This window comes from Apodemus sylvaticus, chromosome 12, assembly GCF_947179515.1.
Source record: "Apodemus sylvaticus chromosome 12, mApoSyl1.1, whole genome shotgun sequence".
Lineage (NCBI taxonomy): Eukaryota > Metazoa > Chordata > Mammalia > Rodentia > Muridae > Apodemus > Apodemus sylvaticus.
Genome location: NC_067483.1, coordinates 36,656,273 through 36,682,250, shown reverse-complemented (window position 1 = coordinate 36,682,250; position 25,978 = coordinate 36,656,273). Strand labels below are relative to the sequence as shown.

The window sequence follows — 25,978 nt, the reverse complement described above, 5'->3', positions numbered from 1 at the left end:
ACATGTTCACATTAGGGGCTCCTAGCACTACTCTTGCATTAATTCAATTTGTGCACTGGTTAATTTGGTTGAAGCCATTTGACTTCAGTGTGTGATAAACCACAGACTAATTGCTTGATATTTGATCAGAGTATGCTTAACCACGATTATAACATTTTCATTTCAGGAGCAATCTAAATGAAGTGTAATTGAAAACCTTTAATAGAAATTTTTACAAAGCTCACTGATGATTTCAAAAACACATGTAACATCTTTATATTGACACCATGAAAATAATTCCTTAATCTGCCATTCAAGGTCTTTGTTATCTGCTGCTGCAATATAAATGATTCCAGTTGCTTATTAAGAGCTGCATCCTTCCCTGGTGAGGCAATCCAGCCAGCCTCTGGGGTTGTGCTGTGCTGATTTTCCATGTGCTCTTTATTCTTGTAAAGCGACACCTTTTTGTCAGGCATCTTTTGGTATCTCTAATGTATTTTATTTTTTTCTTTAAAACTCAGTAATCTTTTGAGCCTCCTCTATGATCCTTTATATGATTTTTTTCACTAAGATGCCAATAATTTAATGATGAGTAATTAATTTAATAAACATCTCAAAGTAATTATATATATATATATATATATATTCCCTAAAATATTCCCCATACAAGTAACTAAAAATTACTTCATTTTCTGTTCAAAATGATAACTGAGTATTCCTAAAACTTAAGGTTCAGCATTGTAAATGAGGAATTAAACTTCTGAGATGGATAGTTGAAGAAGTTTGAACCTAAACAGAAGTTGACTAACAGTTGTATAGACAAAACAGCCAAATTGTAAAAAACCAGGAATAGTTTTTTTGTATGTGTCTCCTCATTCCTGCCTCCTTGGGAAAACCTTTACCTCTTGGTGCTTAGGATGGCTGTCTAGTTGTTCATATGCCAAAAAATGTGATGGGCATTGGGCAGTATGACATTACTGCCTGTGTAAAGACACAGGGCGAATGGAGAGACTTTGAAAGATGGAAACAAAATGAAGAGGAATCATTTCCATGTGTTTTGTAACTATAGACAGTCACGTTGAAATTGTTAGGTGAACTAGAAGTACAGCAAAGAGAAGGTTTGAATTTCAAGACCATGTACACATTAGCATTGTAAAATATCACAAAGGAATGAGTCCATCAGAAAGACTGGAAAGATGTTCCCACAGAATAATTTTTGCATTAGTAAGTCTAGCACAATGGTGATATATAAGGTTAGTGCTTTAGAATTAATTGAATGCCTGTACCATATGAGTCAACAATGAGAAAATGAAAATAGCAATACAATTCTACCTGCGGCAATATTAAAAACATGCAAACACAGTAATAAATTAAGAGATAGATGGCCTCTACAGTGAAAGATACAAAGTTCTGCTAAAAGACCCTGGCAAAAGCATTTTGCACCACACACTATTTATAAGATAGTTGTCAACATTGATCTATAGACTCCATGTACTATCCATTAAAACTCAATAAATTTATTGTAAGACATTACTGCTTCAACTCTAAAATTTCTCTGAAAGGCAGATATATAATAGTTATGATACACTTGAAGAATTAAAAAGAAAAAACAGATGATTCCTATCATTGACTTTTGAGACACTCTCAGTCTCCAGTTATTAAGGCAGTGTCATATTAATGTGTTTATGGATGAGTAATCAATCAATGGATTAGTAACTTTACAAATTATGGATTCATAGGTCCTCAGTTGATGGTCCCTGAAGGCAACATTTTAATTGGAGAATCCTGTCAAATGGTGCTAGAGAAAATGGCTGTGTGAGATGCAGAGTAATGAGCCTGTAGATGGTATGCTTGGAATCTTGCCAGAGCCTTTGGATGCTTCCACAACTCTGCGCATGTTTTGTGCATCTCTGCCTGACTCGTTGCTGCTGACCTGTGCCCAAGTCTATCCAGTGATTGTCACAGGAACTAATCTTACCCTTCAGAGTAGATTTGAAAGTATTTACTAGTTTTACCAGCTACCTAGGCCGGGCCATGACTAGTCAAGTGCTATAGGAGACAGAGCTGACTTTCCTCCTAGGAGGTGGAATTCTGGGGTGTAATGGTAGCTCTTGAGATTCTGTCAGAATCACAGGCCATCCAGGACTCATCTGAAACTTTGATTTCATTTCATTTCTTCTTAATTTACCCCTGTCCATGTTTTTTCTGGGCATTGTGAACATGTCTTATATAAAGAATTCACAGTGGATTGTTAGCTCAAGGTGTCTTGGAAGAAGCTAACCAGTACAAACACATATACACACATAAACGTGCACATACACACACACACACACACACACACACACACACAGATTTAAATGTATAAGCTAATGCTACAAAACTTAAACAAACATGGAACGATGTTTTCATGGCCTTGGGCTAGGAAAGTCCTTCTTTAGACAAAGTTTATATTCAGCACAAAGTGAAACATTTGGCATCAATAAAACTAATATTGTCTAACAAAACAAAACAAAACAAAACAAAACAAAACAAAACATAGTGTTGAATGTTTAATGTAAGAGAAGCTAGAGCCTGGGAAATTTTAACAATATGCATTATCTGATATAGCATTCACACCCGCAATTTGTGCAAAATTTCTTTAATCAACAAAAATTAAATTACCTCATAATAACTTTTAAAATAAGTTATTTAATGCTGCTTGAAGAGCCCCAATAATAATTGTGTACCTATCCATTGGCAAGGCTATCCCACTCACTAAATATGGGCTAATGAGAAATGCTGCATAGCTTTGAGTCTTATAGTACACTCACTGTGATCACTGTAGCCACACCCCCAAGCTAAAGATGACACAGATGTCCTTTAATGAGAAACACATAAAGAAATGATGCTATGTCCCCCAACTAAGCACCAAAAGAACAATCTATTGACCTTCTAACCACAATCATGTATCTCGTAAACACTGTTAAACCAAAGAAACGAAATGTAAAAAACTGTGTGATTCCTCAAATGTAAACACCTAGATACAATGTTAACTAATGCAATCAACCTAAAAGGGTACATAACGTTACAGGAAGTTCAAAGCAGGCAAATTTCATGGGTGTAGCAGTAAGAATAATGGCTAAGGGTGGATAAGAAGCTGTGGAAACTGAAAAGTCACATCAAAGATGCTGGAGTGAGCAGAAATTGGCTTATGTTTTTATGTGTTTGATAGCTAATAAGCTAAATATAAAGTACAAAAATTCAAAAGCTTAAAATTTCCTAGGATTAAAATTATAATGTGTTTATAAAACCATAAACCTTAGCATATTCAGTAACAGAAAAATGAATCTGGATAAAGATGCATCCCATAGTGCGAGCTGTGTCTTCAAAATTAAAGTCATGGTCTTCAACTACACTAAAGCGTTTGAACTTGGAATTTGTCACAGTTAAGCAAACATATATTCAAGGTATTATTCCAGCTTTCTTAGAGTGGATGTTTATAAATGCAATATACATGATAATGAATATCTCACCAAAATGAAAGGAATGGAGAATAGATGAGTATTTTCTAAACATATTGGTAAATATGAATTATGTAAAAACAGAAGGTGCAAATATAACCATCTATGTTCCTAGTTATAGGTTACATTCATAAAGATACAAAGTTGGGGTAGAAGGGAAATGATATACATTGTAGCTTTAATTAATAATTCATGATTTTGTTCCGAATTCAAACTCTATCACATTTGTATGCAGAGAAATATGTGTGTAGAATCTGTATTCTGTATTTTTATGTAAATGAAGGCAACCATTACTGTATTAAACCAGTTACAAACACAATATGGTTTCCTTAGAAGAAAGTCAGAGAAAAAAATAAAAAGAAATATGGTAAAAAGACCAGAAAAGCACATGAGCAGGAAGAAGAAAGTGTCATCACTTATCAGATAAGTCTAAGGGAAAGTTCTGATGTAAAAACTATCCGTAGAACATTTCAGAGGCCAGCGTTGGTGAACTTCATTGTGTTAAATAGCATGGTGCCAAAATATAGGGGTAGCTTGTTGTAATAGCAGGAAGAGTGTGATGAAAACATACATGTCATGGTATTCTCTCATAGATGGCAGGCATCTATAATGTCTCAATTTGCTAATGGCAAATAATGACTCAAAGATATTGAAAAATATAACAAATGGAGTTGAAAATTTCAATATAAATGTACCCTCATAAAAACAATATTTTTGGCCAGAAATGGTGCAAACTTATCAAAACTGAATCAAGCAGCAATCTTTTACAGAAACACACATACACAATCCTCCATCTCCCTCCCTCTCTCTCTCTCTCTGTCTGTCTGTCTATGTCAACATCTATATCTCTCTCTATATATTAAAAATAAACAAATATTTTTACATTAATGCTTAAGCAATTAGAAATATTTTGAAATTTAAAAACTGACATCACTTTGTAAAACTGTCCAAGAATGGATATTTGTGTTTTAGAAGACTTTCTGACAATAGTGACAGTTATAGCACCGAACATCCAATTACAGGTCAGGATCAGACCTGATTCATCCATCTGGGGCTGCCATGCTCAAATGCTGTTACAGGTAAATCAAAACCTTGAAAGCTCTTAATTGCTATACTATACTGCGAAGGCATATTAAAAGCACAATATTCTAGTTAGGAAATGTATACATTGAAACCCAAGGAAAATAGGACGAATATAAGGAAGAGCTTAATGTATCAGAAAACAAGAATCTAAAAATTAGATTCATTGAAGATTAGATCACTAAAACTCCCAATAAAGCTAAATGAGTATGAGATATATGGAGAAAAATCTTGTGCCTCTAGACACAGAGAGACAGCATTTTCAAGGGGATTTTAAACATGTATCAGAAATAACTGCAGAGTAAGATCAGAGGGAGACTCTAGTCTTGCCTAGACTGATCAACTTAAGAGCAACTGAGGAAGTGATGTCCATCCCCAGCCAAAGCCTCTGGGTTTCCCATGAAGCATCACAGTCCTTGAGCTCAACTCACTGTCTCATTCATGTGAAAATGCAGTTTATTATACAGCACCACAGTGCCAAATTTATAACATCAATGCCCAAGAGGAGAAATTAAATCAAGTCACTTAGAGAAATACAACACAAAAGTATCCCATTTTAATTACATAATGCAGATACTAAAATAAGTTTCAGGAAAGCAAGTGTTCTATTTTAAAATGCAATGCACATTTGATGAAGGGACTGTCTTTTAAAACCACTGCTATAAAAACCATGTGAAATGGCATAAAATATATCATAAATACTCATGGCAGTTCGTGCTAAGTATTCATTCAAGAAAATATAAATTCCATGCTCCTGTTTATGTCCAGGGAGATATAGGTAGGTAGGTAGGTAGGTAGGTAGGTAGGTAGATAGATAGATAGATAGATAGATAGATAGATAGATAGATTTATAGATGGATGGATGGATGGGTGGGGAGATATTAGCATATATAGAGTATAGAAGAGAGAGAGAAATCTGAGAATATATACCCCTTATTTGTATTCCAAGTTAATGATATTGAGAATCAAAGAGATTAGACTGTATTAAAGAGAGTAACTGTTATATTAAATTTAAAAACAGAAGTTGCTATAAAATGTTTTTATTGAGTTCTTGTTTTTCTGCTCCAATGCATGAAGTGAGTTAGATTCAGTGAGAATTCTCTTCGCATGCGGCTCTGGAAACAAGCGTGCTTCTTAAGTGATATTAAACCTCAGTGCACTGGGGCAAACATACACCTCCACCAACCCCAGACCTGTTGTCTTTGGCTGAATACCAATGTCAGTTTATGAAAAACCCAGAATTCACAGCTGAGATGATAGGAAATCACCGCTATTCTCCTGTAGCTTTGAGTCAAAGAAAAACATTGGGCATCCCAAAGATCTTGGTCATTATACATGTACTCCAGAGACCAACACCTCTTCTTAAAGAAGGTTAGGAAAGGCCAAGAAAATGCTTGGAGCACCAGCCATTGGGGCAAAGTACTTCCTGAAAAGCAGTTTGCAGAAGTGCTGCTGTGTGCCATTTATCTATAATGAAACTTCAAGGCTCACAGACTTGACTCAAGTCATACCACAGCACTGGACATATAAAAGAAATGGGTCCCTTCTCAGAAAATAGGTACCCATGTCTGTTTTTTAAGCAGTGCCTATTTTAAGGAACAATGCTTTGCACTGGCTTACGCTGGAGGATAAGGCACTTCTGCAGAGTCAGAGAAAGAGGGCAAGGGTAGAAAGAAGGTACATTATGCACAGTACTAAGTCACTGGTAAAGTTCCAATTCCGTTATACTTATGCCCAGTGCAGTTTCCCTGTAAACCTTCCCCTGTGACAGTGACATTCACTGGAGGTTGTCCTGGTGACAATACTCAGATGTTAGGCTTTGATCATGAGTCTTTTTAACTACTCTTTGGTGAGCGCCTACTTCCCTCTAGCTGAGGTAAGGAGACAGCTGTATATCTACGTGCATCTAACCCTGCTCTGGTACCCAGCTAGAGGGAGATCAATTAAAGTTCACTCAGGTTTGCTAAGCCTTAGTGATATTTCTCAAGGAACTTTTCAGTCTTGCTTCTGCAGAAAATGCTTCAGGTTGATAATCATCAGCAAGACCTTTACTTTCTCATGCCAATATTTATTTCTTAAGAGATTCCTTTGGCAAACCTCTAAGGGCATCCATAAATAGAAAATCTGTATCACCCCATGGAAAACTTCTGCAGAGATTTGTAGTATAAATAAATCACCACCTGAATAGTTTCAAATATATAAAGTAGATGAATAAAGGAATTTATAAACCCGTTCGAAAAATATGGGATTCTGAGACTATTCAGGAGGGATATAGGATCAGAGAAAAGAAGAAAATTGAATTAGCTAAAAGGGAAAATGTATAATAAATAAAGGGAAAGTGTACACCTATGCATTTGTTTGACTATATGATCTTAAAAATGCATATATTTGTTATGCACACATAAAAGACCTTTCTTCCCATCAAATAAATGTCTCCTGACAACAGATGGAGACCATTACAGAAAAACCACAACTGATCAAAATGCTCTGTAGCAGTGACCATGTGGTGGTACTCAGCCCAGCTGAAACACTTACAACACAGATCTTGTACCTGAGGCTCAAAGACAATGATGGACGAGGGAGTATAAAGATTTTCAAGAACCAGAGGAATGAGAAGTTTGCTGTGAGATTTGGTGTCCTAGAAATGCCAGAGAAGCTCTACCCATGAAACTGCTTTGGTGTGGCTGCCAAAATAAGACCAGAAGACAGATGACACCAGTACACATGCACTAACATGGAAGGAGAAATCTCAACCTTAGACAAAGGACTACCGCACACTAAGGAACAATGACAGGAAACAATGTGTCTTCTACAGGGAACAGCACACAAACTGCTTATCCCATACTATCTAGAACCAAGTGACTACCCCTGGAATTATATGCAAACAGGTAAGATTTATATATATCATCAATTAGAGATTTATATATATTAACAATTTTATATATCAACAATTTATATATATCAATATCAATATATATCTATCTCTCTGTATATAAATTTATCTATAAATTTGAGAGCAATTTGTGGTGTGTTTGTGTGTGTGTGTGAGGGGTTGGGATGGAAAGGAAGAAGGAGAAAATCCAATGTTTAATTTTAAGACATAAAAATTATTTTCAAAAGGCAAACATAGAGAGGCAAAGTGATGATACTGAAATGCTTTTCAAGGGTCAACACTACTGGAAAAGCTCTTCTGTAAGCAGGCATAACCACGTAAGCATCCTTTTCAAGTTGCAGCATTATAGAAAACAGAGACAGTTAGAACTAAGAATAAATGATATACATGTGTCATGGGAACCAAACATCTCCCAAGCATATAAAATAGTAAAACATATGAGCCCTCATTTCTTTCCAATTCTTCCTTGGCCTAATTTGGCTTTATTCTTACCTCACTGTTAGTCTCTACTTCTCCCCCTGCTACCCTTTCCCATGCCTGCGCATCCATTTCTAACACGATGCTTTGTTCTCTTAATTGCTTTGCAATGAGCAAGGTGGTCAGTAGCCAAGTCATTAAGTCTCCAGTGCTTTATTTTGGGGGGACTTTGATTAAATAAAACAACAGTCGTATTTCAGGGAACAAATGTCATATTTGTATAAGAGTGAATAGGAACTTATTTGTGTGGAAGAAGAGATATTTCCCACAGAGCTTAAAAATGTCCCACTGCAGGCCTCTGGTTTCCCATCAATGTTGCAATAAACACAAGAGGGTAGAGTATTGGCTTCTGTTCTTCCTCCCTTTCTACAAGTCTATATTACAAACATCCACAACTTCAGGTCATTTCCAGTCTAAACACCATTGCAAAATAGCTGCCATGGTCCCCATGCCCTGACAAGGATCTTGTAACCCAGAAGTTAAATCACCATGCAAGCATCATATTTGAAGACATATAGAAACCATTCATATGTTGACGGAATGAAAATGAAAGAAGAATAAGGAATTTGTTCCATTAATATATGTCACACTGCTGACAAATAAGAAGTTAGTGAGTAGACCTGTTAAATCAACACATGGTTCAGGGGATAATTATGAAATAATGATTTCCTCTTCCTCAGGAAATGTGCAACAAAATGCTAATTAAACTTTAGGCACAATGATACAGCTTCCTGTCTTGGCCACGATCATCTTCATCACCAGTACTGATTAGCTCTGAGGGTGCTGGGGCATTATGCAAGGATCTGACAACTTGATACAATTGTGCAATATACATAGATGTAGGGGAAGTAATCAGCTATGAGTCCTGATTACCATTTCCATTCAGAGTCTCCATTTTCAGTGAGATTAGCATGCTGGATGAGAGAAGACATGGTCCTAGTGGTCAGGGTACCAATGAGGATCTGACATCCTCACCCTGTTGCTATGAAAGTGTTGTATACATTCATCACAGCGATGGTCACATGGGGCTGCTCAAAGTTCTTATTGCTGGTGTCAGGGCTATTATTACTATCATTATGCAACACAACAGACACTTTTAAAGGAGCAGCCTTCTCATTTCACACTGCCAATCAAGCAATTGTCTATATCATCTTGAAGACGTGTGGGAGGAGGTTAAAGTATTTTCTCCATTTCTGGTTTCTAAACTTCCCCAAACCAGAATGATTACACTTGGAAAACCTTAGAGACAATAGCGGCCCCACGGAAATGAATGCAGAGCTGTGCCAGAACAACTTCAGAACTATTTCTGCAACAGAGGATTTAACCCACTCATAAAGAAGGCTTAACTTGAGAGCAAGATTTTCATAGCAAAACACTTAGAACTTACTGGCATCCTCTGTGAGAAAACTAGAACATGCAAGGAAGGCCATGACCTCTACGCTTACTTAAACTTCCTCAGGCTGCTCATTTTTCCTTATAGAGACTAATAACGTTTGTTTTAATGTCCATCTTAATGTGGGAACATACAAATCTAGTCATGGAAATATTTTGCAAACAGTTAAGATTCTTTCCTGTTAAAATAGATAGTACTTTTTTTTTTCACGTCAGATGGGTAATGTGCCCACGTCTAACAAGGTTTATGGGCAACATGTGTCACGCAAAAGTGTGAACACCCAATCATCATGCTTTATGAACCAGAAAGGATCTAAACAGTACATCTTTAAGGAAGAAAAGCATTTAGCCCAACGATATCTCAATTCTTCCAAAATTAAGGGAGTTAATGATACATGCCACAAATCTCTGGTTTCCCCAGACGGAAAAATTCTTGTCGGCTCAGCACTAAATGGAGAACTTTGTTCAACTCACAGCTGAGCAGTCACCTAACAGTAAGTAGTACTTAAATATGCAGGTTGGGGAAGTGACAATGCTTCCCTGTCCCTGCGTCAAAATCACTGGCCTCAAATCTTAACCTTCAGTATATTTAAATTGTTCACAAATAAATTGCAATGAGCTGATAAAGATGACCATTGTGGCAGAGTGCTTTACTCTTGAGACATCCTAGCACCGCACAGCCTCCAGAACGACTGAACACATAAAAACAAGACTCAAGGTGCTTCTCAGCCCTCCGAAGTTCTTCAGGTGAAAATTCTTTGTTTAGCTCTGTACCCCATTTTTTAATGAGGTTATTTGGTTCTGTTGGTTCTACCTTCTTGAGTTCTTTGTATATATTAGATATTAACCCTCTGTCAGATTTAGGGTTGGTGAAGATCCTTTCCCAATCTGTTGGTTGACAGTTTGTCCTCTTGACAGTGTTCTTTGCCTTACAGAAACTTTGTAGTTTTATGAGGTCCCATTTGTCTATTCCTGATCTTAGAGTATAAGCTATTGGTGTTCTATTCAGGAACTTTTCCCCTGTGCCCATGTCCTCAAGGGTCTTACCAGTTTCTTTTCTATTAGTTTCAGTGTGTCAGGTTTTATGTGGAGGTCCTTGATCCATTTGGAGTTGAGTTTAGTACAAGGAGATAAGAATGGATCAATTCGCATTCTTCTGCATGCTGACCTCAAGTTGAACCAGCACCATTTGCTGAAAAGGCTATCTTTTTTTTCCACTGGATGCTTTCAGCTCCTTTGTGGAAGGTCAAGTGATGATAGGTGTGTGGGTTCATTTCTGGGTCTTCAGTCTTATTTCATTGATCCTGCAGTTTTTATCACTATTGCTCTGTAGTAAAGTTTGAGGTCTGGGGTACTGAATCCCCCTGAAGTTCTTTTACTGTTGAGAATAGTTTTAGCTATCCTGGGTTTTTTGTTATTCCAGATGAATTTGAGAATTGCTCTTTCTAGCTCTATGAAGAACTGGGTTGGCATTTTGATAGGGATTGCACTGAATCTGTAGATTGCCTTTGGCAAGATGGCCATTTTAACTATATTAATCCTGCCAATCCACCAGCATGGGAGGAATGGATACAAAAAATGTGGTATATTTACACAATGGAGTACTATTCAGCCGTTAGAAACAATGAATTCATGAAATTCTTAGACAAATGGATGGAGCTGGAGAACATCATACTAAGTGAGGTAACCCAGTCTCAAAAGATCAATCATGGTATGTACTCACTGATAAGTGGATATTAGCCTAGAAACTTTGAATACCCAAGACATAATCCACATAATATTAAATGATGTCCAAGAGGAACGGAGGAGTGGACTCTGGTTCTGGAAAGACTTAGTGCAGCAGTATAAGGGAATACCAGAACAGGGAAGTGGGAAGGAGTAGATGGAGGAAAAGGAAAAGGAACAAGGGCTTATGGGACTTTCGGTGAGTGGGGGAGCCAGAAAAGAGGAGATCATTTGAAATGTAAATAAAGAATATACTGAATTTAAAAAAAAAAAAAACAGGAAAAAAAACCAAAACAAAAAAACAGGACTCACTTGTAGGTTACAATCATTAGCAAGGAATTGATAACTAGTAAATGGAAATGTAAGTCATTAGCTCACATCACAGATATTCTACATTGTAATAGCAAGGTTTCTCTGCGTGCTCCACACGTCATCAGCAGGACATTTAAAACAGTTTAATTTCATGCATCCAAGTTTTCTCTTCTCAATATTTGGAGCTCATTCTTATATTTTCTCTCCCTATCTTCAATCAGGAATACGGGTTTAAAATATCCAAATTTGCCATCTGGAAATACCATTTAATCATACTATTTAATAATTTTCATATTGCTGTTATGTTTTCATTTTAAGGAAACAGGAGGCAAATGGTTTGTCTTCATTTTTTGTCTACCCGGGAAGATGCAGGGACACGGGAAGAAGAATATGTCATCATTAGGAAATCAGCAAAAGGCAAATACAGAGTCATGAATAGAGGCAGCGTTGCACAGTGGGGTTGAATGCTTAGGAGGAAATTGGTACTTCTAGGATGAAAATGGAACAGAACCAAGACGTTATAATGAGAGTCATTTGGTGCTAAAGAAGACCCCTTAAACATGGTGTGCAGTCGACTCACAGCATGACCATTACAGGCTATTTTCCTTGTTCACATTCTCCATGTAAATGCCTTGGAAGGGGCAATGGTGTTTTAACGCTCATACTCATTTGCAATTTTTTATTTTTCTTTTCCTTCAAGTTATGAGTGGGTTCTTGGGAAATATTCTTTTCCCATGTCACTAGAAGAGAGCCTTGAAGAGCTGTGCTATAATTTGTAGAGAACAACTGAGAAGGAAACTCTGGAAGATTCAGGCATCAACAAAAGAAATTACCTGTGGGCATTTGCTCCATGTTCCCCACTCAGACATGACACATTCACTGGGACACAAAATAGAACAGGCCTGGGATTCTGGGGGAGCATCTTCCTGGTTGCACAGGCTCCTGTCCACTGCCCCTCCTTCTCTGTCAGCAGTACTCACACACCTGTTAGGTAGTGGCAACAATAAAGATAGATACATTTAAATTAAACCACTAGAGAAACCAGGAAACAAACCAAAAACCCAATCTTCACCATTCAATGGTCTTTTCTTGAGTGATAACTCAAAAAGGAACCCTTGATAGGATAAGTAAAAGAATTTAGAAATATTATGGGTAATAGCTGTCTTGTGCAATACCCATTCTGAAGAGACCTGGAGTATACCCCGGTTTAGCGCCAAGTGGATATTCCTTCAATTTTCATAAATCTTGAAAGTTTCTTTCTGTAAATAATGAATAAATGACATTATTTCAGCCAGAACTTTCACAATTTCTGTGGGTCTTGCAAACCTCTCGCAAAGTTCCCCAACCAACACCATATTTACTCCACATATTTCAGGGGACAGGAAAAGAATCAGTCATTATTACAAGCATTTGAATTTCACATATCTATGTGGGATGCAACTTCCACAATCAAAGGGAAGTGTGCAAACATTGCCATACCCAACAGAAGCCTAAGGATATACATTAAACCTGCAGGATCAACCAAGCATCAACATCAACTTGGAGATAAAACACATATAATAACATCCGCCATTGTGCTCTGGTTACACTTGAAAAATCAATCATCTCTAAATCAAGTGTACTACTCAAAATGGTTTAAGTAAAATGCATGGACAGCATCAAGATTTGGCAGAAATGTCAGAGACTTATAAATCACTTCCCATTGCTGGTTGGAAAGTATTTAAAAAATGGTTGAGTGTTTCCACCTCAAATAATCTGGCATTTAAATAGAAGTGTGCATAATTCATCCCAAACCAACCACAAACTGGAAATACTTATAGTGGCAGCATTCACGTACAACCAAGCTAGAAGTAGCTCATATCACATAACAGTTGAACCCACTGTTCTAAATTCCATTGAATCCAATAAAGCACAACAGTGCATGGGCTATTGGTACACAAAAGAGCTTGGGTGGCACAGATATGTTCTTAGAGGCTGTCACATAACAAGTGTCTATACTCTATGATAATTCTTTCATATAGATGTTTAATGTGAAGCAATACTAATTTGTGGAGTCACACTAGGGGTTACTTTTGAAAGAATGGTTAGTGACTAATAGGGACATAAGTAATACTTGAAATACTTTGCTTCTGACTTTGGGTTTGGTAGCAGAAGCGTTCTGGCATTCTGGAAACTTCTCCAGTTATATTTCTATGGTATGTCCATTAACCTATATTATTATCTGAGAAATCTATTTATAATGTACCCTGCCTCTAACGATTAAAAACAAGAGTCTCTTTTTCTAGATGTCAGAAATTATTTTTGTCAATACTTAGTCAATTTTTTGAATCAAGGTTTAAGGTACTCCCAGTGGCCTTTGAACTTCTAATACCTCTCAAATGCTAAAGAATTATGAGCATGCCCTGCACTTACTTAATAATTTGGAGCGCTTACTATTGGTACCAGTACCTTAACTGGTCATTGAGGTACAAAAGAAGATGAAAATTAGACAGCTGCTGTATTTGAGTGTTTTGTTTTCATGAAGATAAAATGACAATAATGTCCTGGTGTAGACTTAATACCCAAGGACTTAGGAGTCTGAGGCACAAAGATTGTGACTTTGGGACTGTTTGAGACTAGCCTGAAGTAGAAAGAATGGACAGAAGGCATTTTCTGGTCTAAACTGTCAGATATCAGGGTATTCATTGCAATTTAAGAGTGATGTCCTCAAGCACTGTGGTGCCTCCTGCTCTAACGATGCTGTCTTTCACCATAAAAGTTCCTGTTAGTACTTCAAATAGAAAATAAAAACACAGCTAGCTTCTGAAAATGACGTTGAAATTAAAGAAGCTATATGAGTTGAAGTAATAAAAATCTAACTATATCATACAGGAGGGTAAAAAGGCCTGGTAGGTAGACAGGAAGTGTAAGGTCTCTGGCAGTGGGAGGCCTGGTGCAACATCATTTTTTTTTTCTGATTCAGGAGTCAGTAGGAGAAAGAGGGTCCCTAGAATGGCTTCATAGTTATTCCTAGGACAAACTTCAAAAGCTAAGAAGTCTCTCTTGACTGCCCAAACTGAGCTGATGTTCTTTTCTGTCACTGAGAAAGAGAAGTCAGAGATCTGGCTACTGAGAGCCAGTTGACATAGGCATTAATTTCTGTTCACTTACAATATCACAAAACCAGTAAGGAATAAAGATATTTGCTACCAAAGCGTAGTGATGATGTGAATAATTTTCTGTTATAGTCCCATCTTCCACTTCTCTCTTCCCCACTCTTACAGACCCTGGTGAACAAACTGTGTTCATAATTACAGGGCGTGGGAAGACATATTTTTCCATCTCCTGGGATCATGGTACCAGATCTTTGTGACAAATGAGATGCCTCATATCACACAGTAAGCCTTCAAATGACAATAATGAAAATAACTATATTTTTATAACAGAAACATCCCACAGATAATCTCAGCATTTGTTGTACCAAGTATTTGTGGATGGGTTCTTGGGGTGAATATTGGGTGAAACACTAGCGAGTTTTTGAAAATGTGCAAAAGAGGCATCTAGACACCCCCAGATGCCCTCTCACAGTGTGTACAATCTGGTGATTCTCCCTGCAAGTAACTGGAGGTTTATGAACTGGAGAAGGTTCCCAAATGCCCTTGGATTAGAGAACTTTCAGAACAATGAAGGACTTATACATCAACAGAAATTTCAGTTGATGTCTACCTATTAAAAATAACACCACCATTAACTTAGTAGCTTAATCAATGGAAAGATATTGTTTTACAACTGCATAGTATAGATATCCAACATAGGCTTCCCCGAGGCTGAGTCAGATGCCAGTGGTAGACAGAGATTCAATCCTAGGGACATGTCTTTTGCTTTTCAGGCTTCAGAGGCCACCCGTGCTCCCCTCTACCATTTTAAAGTCCCCTGTGAACAAACTGTGTCCACCCAGATGGCTTAGAACTGTTTTTTAACTGCAAGGTCTTTACTTTAATCCTACCAAACAACTATATAAAGCACATATCAGAGTCTAGGAATTAGAATGCAGGCATCTTTGGGGGCTACCCTTCTCTTAGCCACAATAGAATTCTTTCAGCGTGCTTCAGAATACTGGCTATTAGAATTATCTATTTCATTCATGATTGAAGAAGCATTTCTAGGGATTCTGAGCAGTCCACAAGCCAAGACTTAAAAAGACTGAAATTGAAGGTGTTCCCAGATGACATGCAGTAATCCATTATATCCCCTGTCATCAATTTCCCTGCCCATCTCCCCTTTCAGCAATCACTTCACTCAAACACTGCAAAACTGCTTCTAGGCAGTTTCTCTGTTTGCTGTCAACACTTCCTGCCCTTTGCTCCCCTCCACTATTACATCTTGAACCACTTTGGTCATGTTTCCATTGTTATTGCAGATAGCCCACTTATCAGAATCATTCAGAGACTCCCCACGGCCAAGTTCAGTGGTCAGCGCCCATCTCGGGTAACTCAGTGGCATTTGAGACAATTGATTAGTGCACCTTTCTTTAAAAACTCTCTCGGGTACCTTTTATTCCCTCTGTTTTCTTCTTATTCTCCTGGATATTTTTCAGTCTCATTTTTAGAAACATTCTCTTTGGATCTTACTAACTTATAAATGTTGGAGTTACCCAGGGCTCAAAACATTATCACCATATACCAAATTTATAAGCTAATAGCAGGGAAATTTATAACTTTAATCTCTCCACTGAACAGCAGCCTATAATAGCTCACTTGGAAAGTTAATATCGTATCTCAGATTTAATATTTTTGAAAGCTAACTTGTTTTCCTGTCAAACCTGATTGCCACAGTTCCCAATTCAACAAACGGCACCACCATTCTCCCTGTCAGCCAGCCAGTTCACAATCATCTCAACATTTCTTTCTTTCCTATTCTATAGTCATTTAATTATCATATCCTATATCTTGTAGTTTTGAAATTTATCCTAAATTTGACATTCTCATCATCTTCAATTTATTAAACCAAATTTAACTTGATAGCCTCTGTCACCTGGAATTCTGCAATGACCTCAAACCTACATCTTTGCAACCACATTTCTCTACCCTTCAGAATCTTTTCTGTGCCACTCAAGCGAAGCTTCTGTTGGACAAGTGTAAATGGGACCACCCTTCCACACCAACCCTTCCATAGCCTTGTGGCTCCATGCTGCACTTAGAATAATAGCCTGCCTTTGCCTTCCTTGAGAACACAACGTGGCTTTCACACTACCCGCAGCAATGTGGGACATCTGGTTCTTCCCCCATCAAGTCAGGGAGCATCTGTCATATGCTCCTTCCCCTGGGGATTCTCCTTTACATCCAGGAAGTTTCTCATTTTGTTCAGGTTCTTGCCTGAATTCCACTTTGTTGATTGGCTTCTCTGAAACAGGGCCCTGCAACTCTAAACCCACTTAGGTTTTATTCTTTGCATTTGCAGAGAAGCCATCTCATTATATATTAATATATGTGTTTATATATGACTGTTTATGTGACAGTTTTACTTTTCACTGAGGAAATGGATATTTCTTGTTTACCCTTTTATTTTCTGTACTTAGAACCATGTCTGGAACATAGGAAGTAAAAAATTCATAAATACAGGTAGAACTGAGAATTTTCACAATCATGAACTATGAATTGGTATTATAGCACTGAAGTTGTAAGAAAGGAAATAAATAATGTTTCATTTGTGGTAATTACATCTTACTAAAATCAATAATAGTTTATAGTCCAACATGCTGGAAGATTTGCTTCACATATTTGCATGTGACCTTAACAGTGAACATGTAATGATCTGCTAGGGCCACCACAACTAACAGAAAAACATCATGAGAAAGCATCACAGGCCATACAGATGTATTTTCTCCTAGTTCTACAATGTAGATATCTGATAGCAAACTGTTGGTAGGTCGCTTCTTTCCCCATGTATGTAGTCTTTCCTCTGCATGTTATCTGTGTCCTTATCTCTTCCACACAACTTATTTTGCCATGTCACTCAGGATGTCCTCAAATGTATGCTTCTACCTCCTAAATACACCCGCCATGTCTAGCTTCCTAATGTTGGCTTTTCATACAGACCCCACTCAGAGTGCTAGGCCGATACACTGCTTCACATATCTCTAACAACCTGACCCTATTTATCTCCATTATCCCATGATCTCATTATCTCCATTCTATTATGAGGAGCTAAAGGTTAGAACTTTGACAGATGGATTTGTGGAGTCAGCATGCCACATAGCAATATCTGTTAGTTGTACTGCTTTTATGGTATCAGGAGCTGACAGGACTGCTTGCAAGGAGCTTAGGTACCTGCATTTTCCTCCACCAGAATGCCACATTTCTGTCAGTAGCAATTTGCACTCTTAAAGCTTTGTATCTTCCCTGAGATTTCCTTTTAAAATTGCAAAGAGGAACAGGAAGGGCAGAAGGATGCCTCAGCTTCCTATATAAACCTGCTTGGCAGGTCACTTTTCACAGTCATGTGAGACTGTGATACAAGGCAGAGGTTTTGACAAAGAAATGGTTAAAGCCCAAAGTTGGGACTAGAACCTGAGCAAAACTAGAGCCTGTGGAGCAGAGCAGCAGTGGACAGCAGGAAGGGGAGGTTGAATTCTCAGCTAGCATTTTGCTTGGGCTACTGAGAGGTATCTTTATACTTCAGCCATCAGCTGATGCTTTTGCCGTGCCTTTCTGAGGTCTTTGAAGCATGGGAGCTGCTAAAGTGGTTATTATGGGGTGAGCTGCTGAATGATGAAGCTTCCTGAAGGCCAACACAAGTAAAAGGGACATATCACAGCAACAGGCTTCCAGCGAACAGTTACCGTGACAGACAGCTGTCTTACTCAGGCACTGACAATTCTTTCATAGTGGGGTTTTCCCACATCTCAAAAATGAATGCCCATTGCTATTCATGTGGGTTATTGATGACACTAATCTTTCTATTTTACATACTGCTAATGGTGCATCAGAATTCTAGCAGTTGCTTGTCCAAATGATAACATCTATTGTTATTCTGCCTGTTGGGAAGGCAATCGTCCTTTGGTTACAAGTTATTTCAATTCAGCAATCTCTTGCATAGAATGATTTTTTGTTGTTGTTGTTGTTTTTGGTTCTAGTACTTAATATATAATGCAAAAATCCTTTGATAAGCTTACTTAGAGTGCCCCAGCATTTACAATTATTTTATAGAAATGCTTCTTATGTTAAGGTGTGTAACTATTATTCATAGATCTCATTGAATTTTAGTGTCTGAGGCTAAGGATGGAGGGCTTAAATTTGTGATGGCATCGCCAAATAGATTAAGATCCATCAAGTATACCAACCACAGTGCTGAAATGAGAAATGTTAGCAGTGGTTGGCTGGGAGTCAATGCAAGGACAGTGGTCTGCTCCATGAAGTGGACTGGTTCCAGTATAATTAGGAAATAGTAAAGATGTGGATGGTAGATGACAGAGACCGTTCACATGGTAGGAAGACTACAGTTTTGAAGGCGAGCACGGAGGATATAGATACCATCATGTACCTGGATAACAAAGCTGGTGTTTTTATGGAGAGCACAAATGCTCCACTCCTTCAGGGTCACGCACCTGATTCTTCTGGATTGTGTTCCTCTTCCACATCGTGGTGATCTCAGCTCACTGTTGATCTTGCATGGAGACCAGTGTTCTACTACCCAGGAATATTGATCGCACTCACTGTAACATGGGACTGCCTCATGAACCTGTCAAGAAGAGAAAAGAAAAATAAAAATCATGTGGCACTCTCTGAGTCATAGGAAATCCTTTAGTAATGCTCACTCAACAGAACCTGAGAAATGACACTGTGGCCCATTAGCTGAATTACAACCCCCCAAACGAAGACATATTTTTGACTTCTCTGAATTGAGTGAGCTGCCCGAAGAAGCAGAGAGGAAAATCAAGTGAAGTCAGATACTGTGCCTTCGAAAACAAGAACGAAGGACAGTCATTCCCCTGCCAGGAGTGGGAATTCCACTACCATTCCATTTCCTCAAGAAGCTTGCTCATATGTATTAGACCCAGGCTCTAAATTAGATGGCGCACTGGCTGGTGTCCTGTGTCAACTTGACACAAGCTGGAGTTATCACAGAGAAAGGATCTTCAGGTGAGGAAATGCCTCCATGAGATCCAGCTGTAAGGCATTTTCTCAATTAGTGATCAAGGGGGGAAGGCCCATTGTGGGTGGTACCATCCCTGGGCTGGTAGCCTTGGGTTCTATAAGAAAGCAACCTGAACAAGCCCAGGGGAATCAAGTCAGTAAGTAACATCTCTCCATGGCCTCTGCATCAGCTCCTGTTTCCTGACCTGCTTGACTTCCAGTTCTGACTTCCTTTAGTGATGAACAGCAATGTGGAAGTGTGAGCTGAATAAACCCTTTCCTCCCCAACTTGTTTCTTGGTCATGATGTTTGTGCAGGAATAGAAACCCTGACTAAGACAGATGGTATTCTGTATTTCCAGATGTACTTTAACATGTCAATTGAAACAATCACATGTAAGGCAAATTTACTCTTGAATATGAGGGGATTTTAGAATGCATAAGACAAGTACTATTATTTACACTAGGAATTTCCTTCTCTCTCTCTCTCTCTCTCTCTCTCTCTCTCTCTCTCTCTCTTTCTCTCTCTCTCTCTCCTCTTTCTTTCTTTCTACCTTCAAATGATCAGTACTAATAGGCAATCATTCAGCCTCCTGAGCATTGCATTGTGGCTTCATATAAATGTAACTGTAGGATTGTTTCAAAGCATAGCTAAAATGAATATGTGTGTATACACACACACACACACACACACACACACACACACACACACACACCTATGTAAGAAAAACACTATACAAGGCAAACAACTGCCAAACAATAACTCATTTGTCATGGTTACTAAGGATATTTATAATTTTTATAATTCACATATCAAATTATTCCCAAGAAGAAGGAAGGAGAGGGCCCTGGTCCTGGAAAGGATTGATGTAACATTGTAGGGGATTGCCAGGACAGAGAAGTGGGAGGGATTTGATCGGGGAATGGGCAGAGGGAAGAGGGCTTATGGGACTTATGGGGAGGGGGAAACTGGGAAAGGGATAATCATATGGAATGTAAAAAACAATATAGAAAAGAAAAAACAAATGAAGCAATGAGGACATTGAACTCCCCAACTCTCTCCTATGCATTTGCTCACAGTAAGGCTTTCCCAAATGCATAGGAGAGAATACAAGCATCTGAGGTCTCTGAGGCCAAATTGAGCATTCATTACTTCTCATCACAGACATAGGCTTCTCTTAGTGTAAGAGGTATAAGGAAGGAGCGGCAGCAGTGGCAGCAGCAACAGCAGCAGCGGCTGGTCCAGAGGAAGGGCCATCAGCAGTAGAACCAAGTGGACAGGGTCCAGGCAGACCCTGCGCCCACGACCACTGGCCATCGCTGGCCAGCCAGGCTGCAAGCAGGGGTGGATTTACGGTGCCTTTCACCGCACAGAAGCCACATCAGAACTCTGCCTCCCGCCAGTCAGTTACTAGGCCTCCATATTGGTTCTCGGTCACCAAAGAAATCAGACTGAGGTACGCAAATATAACCCGAGACCAACATCGCGGGGGTCTAAGCCCGACGAGCGTTGGCCTGCACCCAGGCCCTGGGCTGATCGGGGGGCCACCAGGGTGCAAACCCGGCCAGGAGGTTGTTTGCCCTGGCTGGTGCGCGCGCCGCCGCTGCCATTTTGCCTACGGGAAGCCAGAGAGACCTAGCAGGCAAAACCAAACCAGCTAACAGGAATAGCCCGAGGCAGACATAGCAGGGGTCTCAGATGGTCAGGCCCTGGACTGCCCCCAGGGCCTGGGCTGCTCGGTGGGCCATCTGTGTGCCGACCTGGCCAGGAGGTTGTTAGCCCAGCAGACTCTCCCAGCACTCTCAGGGAGCACACACAGGCCGCCATCCTAGCCACCTGACAGACCCAATTAACACTCACAGCTGAGGGGAACTTTGCTCAGACATTGGCCCGCCAGGCTTTTGCCTAGACTCAGGGCCTGAGCAGCTAGGCTAGCCTTGTGTGCACCAACCCGGTTGGGAGTTCCGCTGTCCAGCAGAGTGATCAGCATGCAGAAAAGGTCCCTGCAGCATATAGCCTCAGCACTCCCTGAAGGAGCAAACGGGCACCATCTGGTTCACAGACACAATCTGGGGCAAAGAACACTAGGGCTGCAAGGGCACCCAAGAGGAGGACAGCACATCAGCAATCTGCAACAGGGGAAACCCTGCCATCCAGTGTTGCAGAAATAGCCCTAGAGCCTCTCAGGAGGCTGAAACACCAGCCAGAGACAAGACCAATTAGCTCCAGAGACCAAGATGGCAAAGGGCAAACGCAGGAACGCTACAAACAGAAATCTAGGCAATATGGCAGAATCTGAACCAAACTCTCCAACATCAGCAAGTCCTGGTTATGCCAACACACCAGAGAAACAAGATTTGGATTTAAAATCACTGGTCATGATGCTGCTAGAAGAACATAAAAAGGACATGAATGAATCTCTTAAAGAAATACAGGGGAACATGAATAAGCTAGAAACCCGTATAATGGAAACACAAAAATCACTTAAAGAAATGCAGGAGAATAAGGCCCAAGAGATAGAAGCCAATAAAGAAGAAAGGCAAAAAAAAAAAAAAAAAAAAAAAAAAAAAACCCTTAAAGAAATGCAGGAGAAATTGAGTCAACAGGCAGAAGTCATGAAAGAGGAAACACAAAAATCTCTTAAAGAATTACAGGAAAACACAAACAAACAAATGATGGAACTGAGCAAAACCATCCTGGATCTAAAAACAGAAGTAGAAACAACTAAGAAATCACAAAGGGAGACAACTTTGGAGATAGAAAACCTTGAGAAGAAATCAGGGGCCATAGATGCAAATATAAACAACAGAATACAAGAGATGGAAGAAAGAATCTCAGATGCCGAAGATACCATAGAAACCATTGACTCAACTGTCAAAGAAAATGCAAAATACAAAAAGTTTGTATCCCAAAACATCCAGGAAATCCAGGATACAATGAGAAGACCAAACCTAAGGATTATAGGTATAGATGAGAGTGAAGATTTACAACAGAAAGGGCCAGCAAATATCTTCAACAAAATTATGGAAGAAAACGTTCCTAACTTAAAGAGAGAGATGCCTATGAATATACAAGAAGCCTACAGAACTCCAAACAGACTGGACCTGAGCAGAAATACCTCTCGTCACATAATAATCAAAACCCCAAATGCACTAAACAAAGAAAGAATATTAAAGGCAGTAAGAGAGAAAGGCCATGTAACATATAAAGGAAGACCTATCAGAATCACATGAGAGATCTCACCATAGACCATGAAAGCTAGAAGACCCTGGGCAGATCTCATGCAGACCCTAAGAGAACACAAATGTCAGCCAAGACTACTATACCCAGCAAAACTCTCATTCACCATAGATGGAGAAACCAAGATATTCCATGACAAAACCAAATTTACACAATATCTTTCCACAAACCCAGCTCTGCAAAGAATAATAAGAGGAAAACTCCAATACAAGGAGGGAAACTACACCCTGGAAAAAGCAAGATAGTTACCTTCCTTCATCAAACCCAAAAGAAGATAACCACTCAAATATAAAAAGAACATCAAAAATTACAGGAAGTAATAATCACTATTCCCTAATATCTCTTAACATCAATGGTCTCAATTCCCCAATGAAAAGACATAGACTAACAGACTGGATAAGGAAACAGGACCCTACAATTTGCTGTATACAGGAGACACACCTCAGTGTCAAAGATAAAAACTACCTTAGAGTAAAAGGCTGGAAGACAATCTTACAAGCCAATGGTCACAGGAAACGAGCAGGAGTAGCCATTCTAATATCAGATAAAATTGACTTTCAGCCTAAAGTCATCAAAAGAGACACAGAAGGACACTTCTTGCTGGTCAAAGGAAAAATCCACCAAGAAGAACTTTCAATTCTGAACATCTATGCGCCAAATGCAAGGGCACCCTCATTCGTAAAAGAAACTTTACTAAAGCTCAAAGCACACATTGCACCTAACACAATAATTGTGGGGGACTTCAACACTCCACTCTCCTCAATGGACCGATCAGGAAAACAGAAACTAAACAGGGACACAGTAAAACTAATTGAAGCTTTGGACCAATTAGATTTGACTGATATTTATAGAACATTTCACCCTAAAGCAAAAGAATATACCCTTTTCTCAGCACCTCATGGTACCTTCTCCAAAATCGACCATATAATTGGACACAAGGCAGACCTCAACAAATATAAGATAATCGAACTAATCCCATGCCTCCTATCAGGTCACTATGGTGTAAGAGTGTTTTTCAATAGCAACAAAAACAACATAAAGCCCACATACACATGGAGGCTGAATAATACACTACTCAATGACACCTTGACCAAAGAAGAAATAAAGAAAGAAATCAGAGACTTTTTAGAATTTAATGAAAATAAAGGCACAACATACCCAAATCTTTGGGAAACAATGAAAGCAGTGCTAAGAGGAAAACTCATAGCCCTGAGTGCCTCCAAAAAGAAAATGGAGAGAGCATACACTAGCAGCTTAATGACACACCTGAAAGTCCTGGAACAAAAAGAAGCCAATTCACCCAGGAGGAGTAGAAGACAGGAAATCGTCAAACTCAGGGCTGAAATCAATCAATTGGAAACAAAGAGAACCGTACAAAGAATTAATGAATCCAGGAGCTGGTTCTTTGAGAAAATCAACAAGATAGATAAACCCTTAGCCAGACTGACCAAAGGGCACAGAGAAAGTATCCAAATTAACAAACTTAGAAATGAAAAGGGAGATGTAACAACGGAATCTGAGGAAATCAAAAAAATCATCAGATCCTACTACAAGAGCCTATACTCAACACAACTGGAGAATCTGGTGGAAATGGACAATTTCTTTGACAGATATCAAATACCAAAATTAAATCAGGACCAAATAGATGATCTAAACAGTCCCATAATGCTTAAAGAAATAGAAGGAGTCATAGAAAGTCTTCCAACCAAAAAAATCACAGGACCAGATGGTTTCAGTGCAGAATTCTATCAGACCTTCAAAGAAGACTTAACACCAGTACTCTTCAAACTATTCCACAAAATAGAAACAGAAGGAACACTACCCAATTCCTTCTACGAAGCCACAATTACGCTGATACCAAAACCACACAAAGATCCAACAAGGAAAGAGAACTTCAGACCAATTTCCCTTATGAACATTGATGCAAAAATACTCAATAAAATTCTTGCCAACCAATCCAAGAACACATCAAAATGATCATCCACCATGATCAAGTAGGCTTTATCCCGGGAATGCAGGGTTGGTTCAATATACGGAAATCCATCAATGCAATCCACTACATAAACAAACTCAAAGAACAAAACCACATGGTCATTTCATTGGATGCTGAAAAAGCATTTGACAAAATTCAGCATCCTTTCATGCTTAAAGTCTTGGAAAGAACAGGAATTCAAGGCCCATACCTAAACATAGTAAAAGCAATATACAGCAAACCAGTAGCCAGCATCAAACTAAATGGAGAGAAACTTGAAGCAATCCCACTAAAATCAGGGACTAGACAGGGCTGCCCCCTCTCTCCTTATCTTTTCAATATTGTACTTGAGGTACTAGCTTGGGCAATTCGACAACATAAGGAGGTTAAGGGGATACAAATTGGAAAGGAAGAATTCAAACTATCATTATTTGCAGATGACATGATAGTCTACCTAACTGACCCAAAAAACTCCACTAGAGAGCTCCTACAGCTGATAAACAACTTCAGCAAAGTGGCAGGTTATAAAATCAACACAAGCAAATCAGTCTCCTTCCTATACTCAAAGGATAAGCAGGCTGAGAAAGAAATTAGGGAAATGACCCCCTTCACAATAGCCACAAACAATATAAAGTATCTTGGGGTGACTCTTACCAAACATGTGAAAGATCTTTATGACAAAAACTTCAAGACTCTGAAGAAGGAAATGGAAGAAGACCTCAAAAAATGGGAAAACCTCCCATGCTCATGGATCGGCAGGATCAATATAGTTAAAATGGCTATTTTGTCAAAAGCAATATACAGATTCAATGCAATACCCATCAAAATCCCAACTCAATTCTTCACAGAGTTAGAAAGAGCAATTCTCAAATTCATCTGGAATAACAAAAAACCCAGGATAGCTAAAACTATTCTCAGCAACAAAAGAAATTCTGGGGGAATCAGTATCCCTGACCTCAAGAAATACTACAGAGCAATAGTGTTAAGAACTGCATGGTATTGGTACAGTGACAGGCAGGCAGATCAATGGAACAGGATTGAAGATCCAGAAATGAACCCACACACCTATGGCCACTTGATCCTCGACAAAGGGGCTGAAAACATCCAATGGAAAAAAGATAGCCTTTTCAACAAATGGTGCTGGTTCAACTGGAGGTCAGCATGCAGAAGAATGCGAATTGATCCATCCTTGTCTCCTTGTACTAAGCTCAAATCCAAATGGATCAAGGACCTCCACATAAAGCCAGACACTCTGAAGCTAATAGAAAAGAAACTGGGGAAGACCCTTGAGGAC

At 39.0% G+C, this 25,978-nt stretch overlaps 1 protein-coding gene and 1 non-coding gene across 2 annotated transcripts in view; both read right to left on the bottom strand.

Annotated features, from left to right (window-relative positions):
• Window positions 1-25,978, bottom strand: part of Thsd7b (thrombospondin type 1 domain containing 7B) — a 949,886-nt gene that overhangs the window by 98,320 nt on the left and 825,588 nt on the right. Inside the window, exons 16-17 of the mRNA XM_052200991.1 lie at window positions 18,944-19,077; window positions 12,192-12,342 (exon numbers count right to left, since the gene is read on the bottom strand). Of these exons, the coding sequence (XP_052056951.1) occupies window positions 12,192-12,342; window positions 18,944-19,077 (285 nt within the window). The remainder of the gene's footprint in view (window positions 1-12,191; window positions 12,343-18,943; window positions 19,078-25,978) is intronic.
• LOC127697991 (small nucleolar RNA U13) lies at window positions 9,532-9,634 on the bottom strand. The gene has a single exon (XR_007980644.1). It is a non-coding gene; the product is annotated as a small nucleolar RNA U13 (small nucleolar RNA).